The 20000-nt window shown below is 34.9% G+C and overlaps 1 protein-coding gene across 3 annotated transcripts in view; it reads right to left on the bottom strand.

Annotated features, from left to right (window-relative positions):
- dtx1 (deltex 1, E3 ubiquitin ligase) overlaps positions 1 to 20000 on the bottom strand; it is an 87195-nt gene that overhangs the window by 17463 nt on the left and 49732 nt on the right. For all 3 annotated transcript variants that reach the window (XM_079827510.1, XM_079827508.1, XM_079827509.1), the window contains exons 3-4: positions 17683 to 18397; positions 1024 to 1085 (exon numbers count right to left, since the gene is read on the bottom strand). In XM_079827510.1, coding sequence (XP_079683636.1) covers positions 1024 to 1085; positions 17683 to 18397 — 777 coding nt within the window. The remainder of the gene's footprint in view (positions 1 to 1023; positions 1086 to 17682; positions 18398 to 20000) is intronic.

Raw genomic sequence — 20000 nt, 5'->3', positions numbered from 1 at the left:
AAAATAAAATAAACAATTTTCATATTCCTCTGTACAGAGATAATCTGTTTACTTCCAAAATAAAAAATAAAATAAACCATTTTTATATACATTTGTAGAGTTGAGCTGTTTACTTGTAAAATAAATTAAAAAAATAATAAAACAAAATAAACTATTTTTATTTATCTTTGTACAGAGATAATCTGTTTACCTCCAAAATAAAATAAAATAATAAAATTAACCATTTTATATACCTTTGTCCAGCGTTAAGTTGTTTACTTGCAAAATAAAATAAAAACATAATACAATTAAATAAAACAATTAATGTTATATACTGTTTTAGATTTAAGCTGCTTACTTGCTAAATAAAATAAAATAAACAATTTTCATATTCCTCTGTACAGAGATAATCGGTTTACTTCCAAAATAAAAAATAAAATAAAATAAACCATTTTTATATACATTTGTAGAGTTGAGCTGTTTACTTGCAAAATAAATAATAAAACAAAATAAACTATTTTTATTTATGTTTGTACAGAGATAATCTGTTTACCTCCAAAATAAAATAAAATAAAAATAATAAAATTAACCATTTTTATATACCTTTGTCCAGAGTTAAGTTGTTTACTTGCAAAAAATAAAATAAAAACATAATAAAATAATTAATGTTATATACTGTTTTAGATTTAAGCTGCTTACTTGCTAATTAAAATAAAATAAACAATTTTCATATTCCTCTGTACAGAGATAATCGGTTTACTTCCAAAATAAAAAATAAAATAAAATAAACCATTTTTATATACATTTGTAGAGATGAGCTGTTTACTTGCAAAATAAATAAAAAAAAGAATAAAACAAAATAAACTATTTTTATTTACGTTTGTACAGAGATAATCTGTTTACCTCCAAAATAAAATAAAATAAAAATAATAAAATTAACCATTTTTATATACCTTTGTACAAAGTCAAACTGTTTACTTGCCAAACAAAATCAAATATTGAAATGAAAGGTGTTTGTTTTCCACTGAAGTGTTGTTGCTGTACCTGCTAAGGCGGGATGGACGGGTCCCGATCCAGTGAGATTCTTCACAGGAAGTGCAGGAACCCTGAGGATGACATCAGACGGTCACATCAGCAGCGGATACACAATAGGAGACCGTCCAACACTCGGATGAGGAGAAACACACGGACTCACACCGTCTAAAACTCACAACCTTCCTCATCCACTCAGGCCAGCAGAACCGGCCAATCAAATGAAGCTCTGAACGAGCCAATCAGCATCCAGTGAGAAACACTGAGGCCAGCATCAGATCACAAAGCTGAAGATGAGTGTCTGAATGAGTGTCTGAATGTCATCTTAATAACATCTGCGGGCTTATCGGATCACATAAGGAACAAAACTCATTCATAAAGAACAGGGAATGAGCTTTCATCCCTGAGGAGAGAGCATCAGCCCATCCTGAGCACACACACACACACACACACACACACACACACACACATCTCAAATCAACTGAATCTCAGAGTTCTTCACCTTGAAGCCCTGATCGTTTCAGCCACTAGATCTTATCAGTGTGAACAATAGAAGTGTGAACAAGCGAGCGATGATGATGATGATGATGATGCATTTTTTAGATGAAATATGAAGAAAGTGAAACTAGTTTTTTACTGTGTCTGAAGAAATGTTATTATAGTTAACAAAATTAAAACCATTAAAAAATGGAAATAAAATATTAAATAATAAAATAAACATTTCTATACATTTTTGTGCAGAGTTGAGATGTTTACTTACAAAATAAAATAAATTATTATTATATTAAATCATTCAAAATATTAAAACTATAATAGTATCTCAATTATACTAAAGTAACATAAATAAAATAAAATCTATAAGATAAAAAAAATTAAAATATATATACTCAATCAGCCTATAGGTCATCTTATAAATGGAATTATTACTTAACTCAATGAATAGAATAAAATAAATAAAATAAAATAAAATAAAATCTTCTCAATTAGGTCATTAAATAAACAGAATTATTACATAACTCAATGAATTACTAAAAATAAAACAAAAAAATAAAAAAATAAATTAGCCTGTAGGTCATCTAATAGATTGAATTATTACTTAACTCAATAAATAAAAATAAAATAATAAAATAAAATAACATAACATACATAAAATAAAATAACATACATAAAATAAATAGAAAATAAATAAAAATGAATAAATAAATAAAATAAATAAATAAAATATAAAACAAAACTAAATAAAAAAGAAGAAAAGAAAAGAAAAAATCTTCTCAATTAGCCTATAGATCATTAAATAAATGGAATTATTACATAACTCAATGAATTACTCAAATAAAATTAAAAAAATAAATAAATAAATTAGCCTGTAGGTCATCTAATAAATGTAATTATTACTTAACTCAATGAATAAAAATAACATAATTAAAATAAAATAAATAAAATAAAACATCAATAAAATAAATAAAATAAAATGAAAATAATATAAAAAAATAAAAAAATTAAAAAATTAAAAAAAAAATAAAAAAAATTATAAAATAATATAATATAAAAGAAAAATAAATAAAAAAGAAGAAAAGAAAAAAATTTGCCTATAGATCAATAAATAAATGGAATTATTACATAACTCAATAAAATAAAATAAGAAAAAAAAATCATTGTACAGGGTTAAGCTGTTTACTTGCATGTTAAAATAAAACAGAATAAAACCATTTCTAAACACCTGCATACAGAGTTAAGCTGTTATCTTGGAGTAAAACAGAGCGTCTCGAATCGATACGCATCAGGAAACGGTTGCGCTCGTCTCGTTTCATGTCTTATCTCTCCTTTGTTATAGATCTCAAATCTTTCTCGTTTCCACGTGCAGCGAGTCAAAGCCCTGCTGCCGCGGTCGAGCCACCGAACCAACATGAGCGCCATCCTACCGTCTGTCCTCGTCCTCTGAGTCTCCATCCGTCTCCATCAGCTCTCCTGCTCTCATTAAACAACACACAACACAAACTTCCTCTTGTGATCTCAGACGCTCTTCCTCTCACAGGAAGTGAAACAGGAAGTCAGTCGTTGAGTTGAATTTAACTGTAAGGCCTGTTAGTGTTCATATATAAGCCAGAACAAGATAACACTGAAAAAGGTCAGATGTTGTCAAGCTCTTTAGAAAACGAATCTGCTTCAAATATCTTTATGTACTTTACCATGGTACTGAATGATTAACATAGAGACATAGTAACATAACATACTGTAACATAACGTACTGTAACATAACGTACTGCAACATAACGTACTGTAACATAACGTACTGCAACATAACGTACTGTAACATAACGTACTGTAACATAACGTACTGCAACATAACGTACTGTAACATAACATACTGTAACATAACGTACTGCAACATAATGCACTGTAACATAACGTACTGTAACGTAACATACTGTAACATAACGTACTGCAATATAACGTACTGTAACATAACGTACTGCAACATAACGTACTGTAACATAACATACTGTAACATAACGTACTGTAACATAACGCACTGTAACATAACAAACTGTAACATAACGCACTGTAACATGACGTACTGTAACATAACGTACTGCAACATAACGTACTGCAACATAACGCACTGTAACATAACATACTGTAACATGACGCACTGCAACATAACGTACTGTAACATAACGTACTGCAACATAACGTACTGTAACATAACGTACTGTAACATAACGTACTGTAACATAACGCACTTTAACATAACGTACTGTAACATAACGTACTGTAACATAACGCACTTTAACATAACGTACTGTAACATAACGTACTGTAACATAACATACTGTAACATGACGCACTGCAACATAACGTACTGTAACATAACGTACTGCAACATAACGTACTGTAACATAACGTACTGTAACATAACGTACTGCAACATAACGTACTGCAACATAACGTACTGTAACATAACGTACTGTAACATAACGTACTGTAACATAACGTACTGTAACATAACGTACTGTAACATAACGCACTTTAACATAACGTACTGTAACATAACGCACTTTAACATAACGTACTGTAACATGACGCACTGCAACATAACGTACTGTAACATAACGTACTGCAACATAACGTACTATAACATAACGTACTGTAACATAACGTACTGTAACATAACGTACTGTAACATGACGCACTGCAACATAACGTACTGTAACATAACGTACTGCAACATAACGTACTGTAACATAACGTACTGCAACATAACGTACTGTAACATAACGTACTGTAACATAACGCACTTTAACATAACGTACTGTAACATAACGTACTGTAACATAACGCACTTTAACATTACGCACTGTAACATAACGCACTTTAACATAACATACTGTAACATAACGTACTGTAACATAACGCACTTTAACATAACGTACTGTAACATAACGTACTGTAACAACGTACTGCAACAATAACGTACTGTAACATAACGCACTTTAACATAACGTACTGTAACATAACGCACTGTAACATAACGCACTTTAACATAACGCACTTTAACATAACGTACTGTAACATAACGTACTGTAACATAATGCACTTTAACATAACGTACTGTAACATAACGTACTGTAACATAACGCACTTTAACATAACGCACTTTAACATAACGTACTGTAACATAACGTACTGTAACATAATGCACTTTAACATAACGTACTGTAACATAACGTACTGTAACATAACGCACTTTAACATTACGTACTGTAACATAACGTACTGTAACATAATGCACTTTAACATAACGTACTGTAACATAACGCACTGTAACATAACGCACTGTAACATAACGCACTTTAACATAACGTACTGTAACATAACGTACTGTAACATAACGTACTGCAACAATAACGTACTGTAACATAACGTACTGCAACAATAACGTACTGTAACATAACGTACTGCAACATAACGTACTGCAACATAACGTACTGCAACATAACGTACTGCAACATAACATACTGTAACATACTGTAACATAACGCACTGTAACATAACGCACTGTAACATAACGTACTGTAACATAACGTACTGTAACATAACGTACTGCAACAATAACGTACTGTAACATAACGTACTGCAACAATAACGTTCTGTAACATAACGTACTGTAACATAACGTACTGTAACATAACGTACTGTAACATAACGTACTGCAACATAACGTACTGTAACAAAACATACTGCAACATAACGTACGTACTGCAACAATAACGTTCTGTAACATAACGTACTGTAACATAACGCACTGTAACATAACGTACTGTAACATAACGTACTGTAACATAACGTACTGCAACATAACGTACTGTAACAAAACATACTGCAACATAATGTACTGTAACATAACGTACTGTAATATAACGTACTGCAACATAACGAACTGTAACATAACGTACTGCAACATAATGTACTGAAACATAACGTACTGTAACATAACTGTAACATAACGTACTGTAACATAACGTACTGCAACATAACGTACTGAAACATAACGTACTGTAACATAACTGTAACATAACGTACTGTAACATAACGTACTGCAACATAACGTACTGTAACAAAACGTACTGCAACATAATGTACTGTAACATAACGTACTGCAACATAATGTACTGTAACATAACGTACTGTAACATAACATAACGTACTGTAACATAACGTACTGCAATATAACGTACTGCAACATAACGTACTGCAACATAACGTACTGCAACATAATGTACTGTAACATAACGTACTGCAACATAATGTACTGTAACATAACGTACTGCAACATAACGAACTGTAACATAACGTACTGCAACATAATGTACTTTAACATAACGTACTGCAACATAACGTACTGTAATATAACGTACTGCAACATAACGAACTGTAACAACGTACTGCAACATAACGTACTGTAACATAACGTACTGAAACATAACGCACTTTAACATAACGTACTGTAACAACGTACTGCAACAATAACGTACTGTAACATAACGCACTTTAACATAACGTACTGTAACATAACGTACTGTAACATAACGCACTTTAACATAACGCACTTTAACATAACGTACTGTAACATAACGTACTGTAACATAACGTACTGTAACATAATGCACTTTAACATAACGTACTGTAACATAACGTACTGTAACATAACGCACTTTAACATAACGCACTTTAACATAACGTACTGTAACATAACGTACTGTAACATAATGCACTTTAACATAACGTACTGTAACATAACGTACTGTAACATAACGCACTTTAACATTACGTACTGTAACATAACGTACTGTAACATGATGCACTGTAACATAACGCACTGTAACATAACGCACTTTAACATAACGTACTGTAACATAACGTACTGTAACATAACGTACTGCAACAATAACGTACTGTAACATAACGTACTGCAACAATAACGTACTGTAACATAACGTACTGCAACATAACGTACTGCAACATAACGTACTGCAACATAACGTACTGCAACATAACGTACTGCAACATACTGTAACATAACGTACTGTAACATAACGCACTTTAACATTACGCACTGTAACATAACGCACTTTAACATAACATACTGTAACATAACGTACTGTAACATAACGCACTTTAACATAACGTACTGTAACATAACGTACTGTAACAACGTACTGCAACAATAACGTACTGTAACATAACGCACTTTAACATAACGTACTGTAACATAACGCACTGTAACATAACGCACTTTAACATAACGCACTTTAACATAACGTACTGTAACATAACGTACTGTAACATAATGCACTTTAACATAACGTACTGTAACATAACGTACTGTAACATAACGCACTTTAACATAACGCACTTTAACATAACGTACTGTAACATAACGTACTGTAACATAATGCACTTTAACATAACGTACTGTAACATAACGTACTGTAACATAACGCACTTTAACATTACGTACTGTAACATAACGTACTGTAACATAATGCACTTTAACATAACGTACTGTAACATAACGCACTGTAACATAACGCACTGTAACATAACGCACTTTAACATAACGTACTGTAACATAACGTACTGTAACATAACGTACTGCAACAATAACGTACTGTAACATAACGTACTGCAACAATAACGTACTGTAACATAACGTACTGCAACATAACGTACTGCAACATAACGTACTGCAACATAACGTACTGCAACATAACATACTGTAACATACTGTAACATAACGCACTGTAACATAACGCACTGTAACATAACGTACTGTAACATAACGTACTGTAACATAACGTACTGCAACAATAACGTACTGTAACATAACGTACTGCAACAATAACGTTCTGTAACATAACGTACTGTAACATAACGTACTGTAACATAACGTACTGTAACATAACGTACTGCAACATAACGTACTGTAACAAAACATACTGCAACATAACGTACGTACTGCAACAATAACGTTCTGTAACATAACGTACTGTAACATAACGCACTGTAACATAACGTACTGTAACATAACGTACTGTAACATAACGTACTGCAACATAACGTACTGTAACAAAACATACTGCAACATAATGTACTGTAACATAACGTACTGTAATATAACGTACTGCAACATAACGAACTGTAACATAACGTACTGCAACATAATGTACTGAAACATAACGTACTGTAACATAACTGTAACATAACGTACTGTAACATAACGTACTGCAACATAACGTACTGAAACATAACGTACTGTAACATAACTGTAACATAACGTACTGTAACATAACGTACTGCAACATAACGTACTGTAACAAAACGTACTGCAACATAATGTACTGTAACATAACGTACTGCAACATAATGTACTGTAACATAACGTACTGTAACATAACATAACGTACTGTAACATAACGTACTGCAATATAACGTACTGCAACATAACGTACTGCAACATAACGTACTGCAACATAATGTACTGTAACATAACGTACTGCAACATAATGTACTGTAACATAACGTACTGCAACATAACGAACTGTAACATAACGTACTGCAACATAATGTACTTTAACATAACGTACTGCAACATAACGTACTGTAATATAACGTACTGCAACATAACGAACTGTAACATAACGTACTGCAACATAACGTACTGTAACATAACGTACTGTAACATAACGCACTTTAACATAACGTACTGTAACAACGTACTGCAACAATAACGTACTGTAACATAACGCACTTTAACATAACGTACTGTAACATAACGTACTGTAACATAACGCACTTTAACATAACGCACTTTAACATAACGTACTGTAACATAACGTACTGTAACATAACGTACTGTAACATAATGCACTTTAACATAACGTACTGTAACATAACGTACTGTAACATAACGCACTTTAACATAACGCACTTTAACATAACGTACTGTAACATAACGTACTGTAACATAATGCACTTTAACATAACGTACTGTAACATAACGTACTGTAACATAACGCACTTTAACATTACGTACTGTAACATAACGTACTGTAACATGATGCACTGTAACATAACGCACTGTAACATAACGCACTTTAACATAACGTACTGTAACATAACGTACTGTAACATAACGTACTGCAACAATAACGTACTGTAACATAACGTACTGCAACAATAACGTACTGTAACATAACGTACTGCAACATAACGTACTGCAACATAACATACTGCAACATAACGTACTGCAACATAACGTACTGCAACATAACATACTGTAACATACTGTAACATAACGCACTGTAACATAACGCACTGTAACATAACGTACTGTAACATAACGTACTGTAACATAACGTACTGCAACAATAACGTACTGTAACATAACGTACTGCAACAATAACGTTCTGTAACATAACGTACTGTAACATAACGTACTGTAACATAACGTACTGTAACATAACGTACTGCAACATAACGTACTGTAACAAAACATACTGCAACATAACGTACGTACTGCAACAATAACGTTCTGTAACATAACGTACTGTAACATAACGCACTGTAACATAACGTACTGTAACATAACGTACTGTAACATAACGCACTGTAACATAACGTACTGTAACATAACGTACTGCAACATAACGTACTGTAACAAAACATACTGCAACATAATGTACTGTAACATAACGTACTGTAATATAACGTACTGCAACATAACGAACTGTAACATAACGTACTGCAACATAACACACTGTAACATAACGTACTGTAACATAACGCACTGCAGCATAACGTACTGTAACATAACGTACTGTAACATAACACATAACAACACATAACATAACAACACATAACACAGGGTTGCCAACTTTTGAGATCAGGTTGGAGTGAGATTTTCTTTTCTTTGGGGGGGGGGGGGGGGGGGGTTAATATTGATTAAAGAGCCATAAAGGCACCAGTGGGTAATGGCATTACAAATGGAAATTATTATTTTTCAAGCCACAAAATGACTCTAATTTGCCTCTTTGAATAAGAATTCTCTAATTCAACCTTAATACTAATTGTAATATAAATAAGAAAAATATTAGAAGAAAAATATTTTAAGTGGTCAGGACCATAATTATTGCACAGATAGTATTTAGTACCAAAATATCTCAAAATATTCAATTAATATTTTTGAACTAAAATATAGAACATTTATTTAATTGAAAAATAGTTAAGGTGTATGGTCACATTTGACCATCAATGTGTATGAGTGTATGAGGGCTAAATACAGGAAAAACATTAATGTTAACAATGTTGCATCTCCATCACTCTCTATAATAAAACGATCCTGTATGGTTGACGTAATAATCAATGCACACTATGCTGTACTGTTTACCAAAACTTGCTGCAAACACCTGAAGTGGAGATGTTGTGTATCAAGCCATTCAAATGCATTGACACAGCGCTAGAAGTATTGAGAGCTCCGTGGAGCACGTGACCGCGCGCGCACCCGCGAGATGAGAGAGCATGTCGCATCTCCGTTTTTCAACACTCTGGCTTTAACTGTTATGCCATATTAGCGCCAAAACGCTATTCATTGTTTGAATTTCGCATTAAAACTTAAACAAATTTAAAAGCTTAGACTTTGTTTGATATCAAAAGCAGGTTTGGCAGTTTGGCGTGAGATTAAGTTGGGCAGCGTGAGAGCGTGAGACAGAGTCTGAAAGCGTGAGTGTCACGCCAAATGCGTGAAAGTTGGCAACCCTGATAACATAACACATAACAACACATAACATAACACATAACAACTCATAACATAACACATAACATAGGCCTATAATATAACAACACATAACATAACACAAAACATATAATATAACAACACATAACATAACACAAAACATAACACATAACATAACACATAACATAACAATTCATAACATAACACAACACAACGCATACAACACAAAACAACACATAACATAACACATAACAACACATAACGCAACACATAACAACACATAACGCAACACATAACAACACATAACACAACACATAACAACACGACATAACACAACACATAACAACACATAACAACACATAACGCAACACATAACAACACATAACGCAACACATAACAACACATAACACAACACATAACAACACGACATAACACAACACATAACACAACACATAACAACACATAACACAACACATAACAACACATAACACAACACATAACAACACATAACAACATAACACAACACATAACACAACACATAACAACACATAACACAACACATAACACAACACAACACATAACACAACACAACACATAACAACACAACATAACACAACACATAACAACACATAACATAACACATAACCACACATAACACATAACACAACACAACATAACACAACACAACATAACACAACACATAACACAACACATAACACAACACAACACATAACACATAACACAACACATAACACAACACATAACAACACAACATAACACAACACATAACAACACATAACATAACACATAACCACACATAACACAACACATAACAACACATAACATAACACATAACCACACATAACACAACACATAACACATAACATAATATAACGTAACAACACATTACAGCATAAATGATTCTGCTCAATTGGCCTATGGATTATGATGAATAATGAAGATGTTTGAAATGTACATCTGATCCATGGAATTATTCAATAATAAACTCAATGGATAATAAAATTAAATAAAAATTAAATAATAAATAATAATAAAAGAAAATAACAAAATAAAATAAAATAATAATTAAAAAAATAAATAAAATAAAAAATAAAAATGTTAAATAAAACAAAATAAAATAAATGCCCTAAAGCCCTAAAGGGTCTCACTTAAATGTTTTACTTCAAAATAAAACATTCATTACTATACAAAACTAAATGAATTACTGTATCCACAAAACTCACATTAACAAAGAGACATGAAAACATTAATATGCAAAATAATATCAATGCTCAGATCACTGACAAAAAAAATCAATCATTAACCTCCAAACAGATGGAATTAATCTCACAAACGTTCATGTTCAGATGAAAAGTGAAGATTAATAAGAGCATATAACCATGGAACAAATGAGTTTTGCAGTCAAGAGGAAAACTGGACCAAGTTGTTTTAGTGGAAACTATCCTGTACCACAGTGAGTGTGTGTAAGCGCTCCATCTCTGAATCTGTCCGACTCTGCCCTCTAGTGGCGGTGCAAAATCACACCGCAATCAGTGTGTGTGTGTGTGTGTCTGCCTCAAAACATCAGAACCAGCGTTTCTAGCCTTTCAGCATCAAAGAAACTGCCCCCGTTTTGATACTGGAACTGTTATTGATATGGGATATAAATTGTCTTGATCTCCAGTAGATTCATTCACAAGCTGCATGTACAATAAAGATCTGCTTCAATGCTGATAAATGATTTCCAACCAAAAATTCAAAGTTTTGTTTCCTAAAAAGGATAACAGGTAAAATGTAAACGATTCAGACGATTCAGTGAACTGAGCGAATGAATCAAACTGAATCACGAATCAGTAGCCATTTAGATCCAAAATGATTCATTTGTGAATATGGCATCATCTGATTCGTAACAGCTGATCGCACTGCAAAACAAATGATGTTCTTAGTATTTTTGTCTTTTTTCCCACTACAAATAAACATTTATTGCTTCTCAAGTCAAAAGTACTGAGTAAGAACATGATTTTTTGCCGTGTGAAAACACAACATGATTGCTGGAATACTGTCAGGGAAAATGATTCTCAGGTTGTACATCTCCATTGTCAGACAAGGATTTATGAGTATTTATTATTTATCAGGGGTAAGTGCTGCAGTGAAGCGGGTCATAAGAGTTGCAGAGCGATAGTGAAACGGGGAAGTGGATAGAAAGTGTAATTGCATTAGTATGAAAACCTCTGTGACTGTATGAGAGATCACAGCTGAGAGATCGACGCTGGTGTTTTGTGCATGTGAATGCTTGTTTATATGGTATCTTATGCTATCTGCTTTAGTGTTTGTGTGTGTGTGTGAACCACGCTCATCCTGTGTGTGTGAAACCGCTCGCCTGGGAACAAAGCAAACTTATCTGTCTTTACACTCTTTCTCTCTTCGTCTCTGTTTCTGCTGAAGTGTGTTTGTGGGTTCAGAAATGTGGTTCCATCGTCACTTCACATTTCCTAGGATTTATACCCCTTCATTAGGTGCTTTACTGTGTGTGTGTGTGTGTGTCTCTGCTGAGGCTCCGTTTTGCCTTGATCCATTATTCATCTTCCCCCTGTGTATCACAGCCTGGATGGCAACGATCCACACACACACGCACACACACGCATGCGGTTTAACTCGACCAAAGACACACTCAAACAATGATTTTCACACGCTCAGAGGAAAGGACTAGATTTATAGATGCTTTACAGCAGCACTGCATGTGTGCGTGTGTGTGTGTGTGGACTGGTATGAGTCAAAATGTCCCCACAAAGATGGCAATATCCAAAATCCTCGTCCTTGTGGGGACATTTTTAGGTCCCCATGAGGAAAACATCTTATAAATCAGACTAAGTGATGTTTTTTGAAAATGTAAAAATGCAGAATGTCTCCTGTGATGGGTAGGTTTAGGGGCAGTGTGTGTGTGTGTGTGTGTTATGGGTAGGTTTAGGGGCAGGGGCAGTGTGTGTGTGTGTGTGTGTGTGTGTGTGTGATGGGTAGGTTTAGGGGCAGTGTGTGTGTGTGTGTGTGTGTGTGTGTGTGTGTGTGTGTGTGTGTGTGTGTGTGTGTGTGTGTTATGGGTAGGTTTAGGGGCAGTGTGTGTGTGTGTGTGTGTGTGTGTGTGTGTGTGTGTGTGTGTGTGTGTGTGTGTGTGTGTGTGTGTGTGTGTGTGTGTGTGTGTGTGTGTGTGTGTGTGTGTGTGTGTGTGTGTGTGTGTGTGTGTGTGTGTGTGTGCGTGTGTGTTTCAGAGTGTGTGTGTGTGTTTGACTGATTCACTGTCACAGTGCAAAAGGACACTATTGATTATTTCCCTGTTCAAGACAATCAATCCCTACAAAACTGAAAAGCATCAATAAACAAAAAAAAGAATGATACAATGAAGTGCAAACATTTCAAAATAAAGATATTCATCATACATAAACCTATCTATCTATCTATTCGATAGAAAAAAACGATAGAAAGAACGGCAGATAGATATACAGATAGATAGAACATTAGATAGAACAATAGAACGATATATGGATAGATAGACAGATAGAATGATAGAATGTTAGACAGAATGATAGAGCGATATATATATATATATATATATATATATATATATATATATATATATATATATATATATATATATATATATATATATATATATATATATATATATATATATATATGATGGGTGGATGGATGGATGGAACAACAGATAGAAAGATAGAGGGATATCTATGATGGATGGATGGATGGAACTACAGATAGAACAACAGATAGAACAATAGAACGTTAGATAGAGCGATAGAGTGATATATACGATGGATGGATGGATTGATGGAAAAATAGAATGCCAGATAGATAGAACGAGATAGAGCGATGGATGGATGGATGATGGATGGACGGATAGAATGACAGATAGAATGATAGTGTGATATATATACGATGGATAGATGGATGGATGGATGGATTGAACTACAGATAGAACAACAGATAGAACGATAGAATGTTAGATAGAACGATAGAGTGATATATACGATGGATGGATTGATGGACAAATAGAATGACAGATAGATAGAATGAGATAGAGCGATGGATGTATGGATGGTTGGATGATGGATGGATGGACAGATGGATGGATGGAATGACAGATAGAATGATAGAGTGATATATATATACGATGGATGGATGGATTGATGGACAAATAGAATGACAGATAGAATGATAGAGTGATATATATATATATACGATGGATGGATGGATTGATGGACAAATAGAATGACAGATAGAATGATAAAGTGATATATACAATGGATGGATGGATGGATGGATGGATGGATGGATGGACAGATAGAATGATAGAGTGATATATATATATGATGGATGGATGGATGGAACTACAGATAGAACAGCAGATAGAACGATAGAACGTTAGATAGAACGATAGAGTGATATATATATATACGATGGATGGATGGAACTACAGATAGAACAGCAGATAGAATGATAGAACATTAGGTAGAGCGATAGAGTGATATATACGATGGATGGATGGATTGATGGACAAATAGAATGACAGATAGAATGATAGAGTGATATATACAATGGATGGATGGATGGATGGATGGATAGAATGACAGATAGAACGATAGAGTGATATATATACGATGGATTGATGGATGGATGGAACTACAGATAGAACAGCAGATAGAACGATAGAACGTTAGAGTAATATATATACGATGGATGGATGGATGGAACTACAGATAGAACAACAGATAGAACGATAGAGTAATATATATACGATGGATGGATGGATGGAACTACAGATAGAACAACAGATAGAACGATAGAACGTTATATAGAACGATAGAGTGATATATACGATGGATGGATTGATGGACAAATAGAATGACAGATAGATAGAACGAGATAGAGCGATGGATGTATGGATGGATGATGGATGGATGGACAGATGGATGGATGGAATGACAGATAGAATGATAGAGTGATATATATATATATATATATATATATATATATATATATATATATATATATATATATATATATATATATATATATATATATATATATATATATATATATATATATATATATATATATATATATATATATATATATATATATATATACGATGGATGGATTGATGGACAAATAGAATGACAGATAGAATGATAGAGTGATTTATACAATGGATGGATGGATGGATGGACGGATAGAATGACAGATAGAACGATAGAGTGATATATATATATATACGATGGATGGATTGATGGACAAATAGAATGACAGATAGAATGATAGAGTGATTTATACAATGGATGGATGGATGGATGGACGGATAGAATGACAGATAGAACGATAGAGTGATATATATACGATGGAGGGATGGATGGATGGAACTACAGATAGAACAGCAGATAGAACGATAGAATGTTAGATAGAACGATAGAGTAATATATATACGATGGATGGATGGATGGATGGATGGAACTACAGATAGAACAACAGATAGAACGATAGAACGTTATATAGAACGATAGAGTGATATATACGATGGATGGACAAATAGAATGACAGATAGATAGAACGAGATAGAGCGATGGATGTATGGATGGATGGATGATGGATGGACAGATGGATGTACAGATTGATGGATGGATGGATGGAACTACAGATAGAATGTTAGATAGAACGATAGAGTGATATATATATATATATACGATGGATGGATGGATGGATGGATGGATGGATGGATGGATGGATGATGGATGGACAGATTGATGGATGGATGGATAGAATGACAGATAGAACGATAGAGTGATATATACAATGGATGGATGGATGGATGGAACTACAGATAGAACGTTAGATAGAACGATAGAGTGATATATATACGATGGATGGATGGAACTACAGATAGAACAGCAGATAGAATGATAGAACATTAGGTAGAGCGATAGAGTGATATATACGATGGATGGATGGATTGATGGACAAATAGAATGACAGATAGAATGATAGAGTGATATATACAATGGATGGATGGATGGATGGACAAATAGAATGACAGATAGAATGATAGAGTGATATATACAATGGATGGATGGATGGATGGATGGATGGATGGATAGATAGAATGACAGATAGAACGATAGAGTGATATATATACGATGGATTGATGGATGGATGGAACTACAGATAGAACAGCAGATAGAACGATAGAACGTTAGAGTAATATATATACGATGGATGGATGGATGGAACTACAGATAGAACGATATATAGAACGATAGAGTGATATATACGATGGATGGATTGATGGACAAATAGAATGACAGATAGATAGAACGAGATAGAGCAATGGATGTATGGATGGATGGATGGATGATGGATGGATGGACAGATGGATGGATGGAATGACAGATAGAATGATAGAGTGATATATATATATATATACGATGGATGGATTGATGGACAAATAGAATGACAGATAGAATGATAGAGTGATTTATACAATGGATGGATGGATGGATGGATGGATAGAATGACAGATAGAACGATAGAGTGATATATATACGATGGAGGGATGGATGGATGGAACTACAGATAGAACAGCAGATAGAACGATAGAATGTTAGATAGAACGATAGAGTAATATATATACGATGGATGGATGGATGGAACTACAGAATACAGATAGAACAACAGATAGAACGATAGAACGTTATATAGAACGATAGAGTGATATATACGATGGATGGACAAATAGAATGACAGATAGATAGAACGAGATAGAGCGATGGATGTATGGATGGATGGATGGATGATGGATGGACAGATGGATGTACAGATTGATGGATGGATGGATGGAACTACAGATAGAATGTTAGATAGAACGATAGAGTGATATATATATATATATATATATATATATATATATATATATATACGATGGATGGATGGATGGATGGATGATGGATGGACAGATTGATGGATGGATGGATAGAATGACAGATAGAACGATAGAGTGATATATACAATGGATGGATGGATGGATGGAACTACAGATAGAACGTTAGATAGAACGATAGAGTGATATATATATACGATGGATGGATGGATGGATGGATGGATGGATGGATGGATGGAACTACAGATAGAATGTTAGAGTGATATATACAATGGATTGATTGATGGACAATTAGAATGACAGATAGATAGAACGAGAGAACAACAGAACGAAAAAACGATAGATATGTAGATAAAAAGATAGAAAGAACGATAGATAGATAAAAAGATAGAAAAAACGATAGAACAGACAGATAGATTAAAGCATCTCTTACCCAGGAGGGATTGCTCCTCGGCCCGCCGCCACCGCGATCCTCTGCGTTCCTGGCCGGTTCAGATTATTCTGTCCGTTAATCGTAAGCGTGTGATTGGTCGGTAGCGTCACCAGCGCAGGTGCGAAATTCCCCCCATTCATCTCCATCTTCCCAGCTCCGCCTCCACTGGCCTTTATGTTGTTATGGTGTCCCCTAGCAACAGTCGTCATGGGTGAGTAGAGGGTGGAGCCAGCAAAGGTGTTGCTCTGCCTGACCACGCCCACTGTCTGATCGGCTCCGCCCTCCGTCCCGTACAGTTTCCTCCTCTGCTGCAGGGCCAGGATGGCGTTGGAGGCGGCCCGTGTGCTGTGGACCAGCATGCATTGCTGACAGGTGCACGGGGTGCCCGAGTTGGTGCCCACGGGCCAGGACTGGGATTTGGGGATGGATCCGGCGATGAGTGGGTACGCCAGGTCCATCCGCCGGCGAATGCGCCGCTTCCTCTGGCTCTGACGGTTCGTTTGTGACATGCCGTCAAAGTCCACCAGGTAGCTGAAGCCCAGCGAGCTCAGGTCCAGCCAGGGGTGCTGCTTCTCATAGGCGTTTTGGATGCTGACGCACAACTCCATGTCGTAGGGCGTCCAGGATCCACAGTCGTTTTCCCACTCCCATACGATGCCCTTGCCCGGAGACGAGGACGGGTCGTAGAAATTGCGCTGCACGGGACGCATTGTGCCTATAGGAGGAGAGAGAGAACTGATGAAGAACTAAAGAACTAATACAATGCATACCTTTGATTAATGCAGTGCAAGCAGGGATCAACATTAACGCATGTCCGCTTGTCCGGGACAAGTGGAAAATTGGGGATTGTTCAACATCCGCATGTTACACCAAATCTACCAGTTTTGTGATTTTTGGCCAAACAAAAAAAAGAGCAATTTTCATATCTCCTGACCACTAGGTGGCACTGTGCCGAAACAGTGTTCCATTACCATAGGTTCATTTAATCAAAAGTTATTCGCATTTTTGGAAATTTCATTAACATTTTTGAGTACTGTCAGGGCATGATGCCGAAGACATACCGAGTTCCGTAATGATACGCCAATGCGTTTGTAAAATACAGCATTTTAGGACAAAATTCAAAATAGCCAACGTCCAAAATGGCCGATATGGGAAAATTGGGTAACGTTTGACTCTGCATTTTGCGTCAAATCTAAAGAGACCAGTTTCAATAGACCGTTCAGAAGTTATGAGCAAAAAGATCAATTGTTTACATCTCCTGACCACTAGGTGGCACTGTGCCAAAACAGCCCAGGTAGACTCAGGTCATGGTTGTCATAACACACACCAAGTTTGGTCAGAATGCGCTAAAGCGCTGAAGAGATATAGCCTCACGTCCATTTTGGCGTGTTTGTCGAATTGTTGGAACATTATTCGAGAACGGTTTGACGAATCAACTTGAATTCCATAACTTTTTGTCTGCATGGTCTGAAGATGATATGATTCGATTTTGGTGAAAATCTGAGTAATGCTCTACGAGTTTGAAAAAGTAGGTATTTAAAGAAAATAAAAGTTTGGCCGACTATAGCAAAAGTGGTATCTATGTTCTCGGCATGACCCAAGGAATCTATAAAGACCAGTTCAATTACCATAGGTTCATTTAATCAAAAGTTATTCGCATTTTTGGAAATTTCATTAGCCTTTTTGAGTACTGTCAGGGCCTGGTGCTGAAGACATACCGAGTTCTGTAATGATACGCCAATGCGTTTGTAAAATACAGCATTTTAGGACAAAATTCAAAATAGCCAACATCCAAAATGGCCGATATGGGAAAATTGGGTAACATTTGACTCGCATGTTGCATCAAATCTAAAGAGACCAGTTTCAATAGACCGTTCAGAAGTTATGAGCAAAAAGATCAATTGTTTACATCTCCTGACCACTAGGTGGCACTGTACCGAAACAGCGCGGGTAGACTCAGCTCATGGTTGTCATAAAACACACTAAGTTTGGTCAGTTTTCGCTAAAGATTTGTGGACATATAGCCTCACGTCCATTTTGGTGTGCTCTTTGTCAAATTCATTAGTTCGTTATTTGAGAACGGTTTGACGAATCGAAGAATTTCATACATTTTTGTCAGCATGGTCTAAAGATGATCTGATTCAATTTTGGTGAAAATCTGAGCAACGGCATAGGAGGAGTTTGAAAAAGTATTTTTGGGAAAACATTCTTTTAAAAATTCCAGGAAAATTCAAAATGGCGGAAAGATTTTCATGACAAGAAATGATAGGTCGCAATCATAGATATGGGAAAATTAGGTATGGTTCGACTCACAAACA

This window comes from Gobio gobio (genome assembly GCF_949357685.1).
Source record: "Gobio gobio genome assembly, chromosome: 10".
Lineage (NCBI taxonomy): Eukaryota > Metazoa > Chordata > Actinopteri > Cypriniformes > Gobionidae > Gobio > Gobio gobio.
Note: the sequence above shows the minus strand (reverse complement) of the source record. Positions and strands in the feature narration are given on the sequence as shown.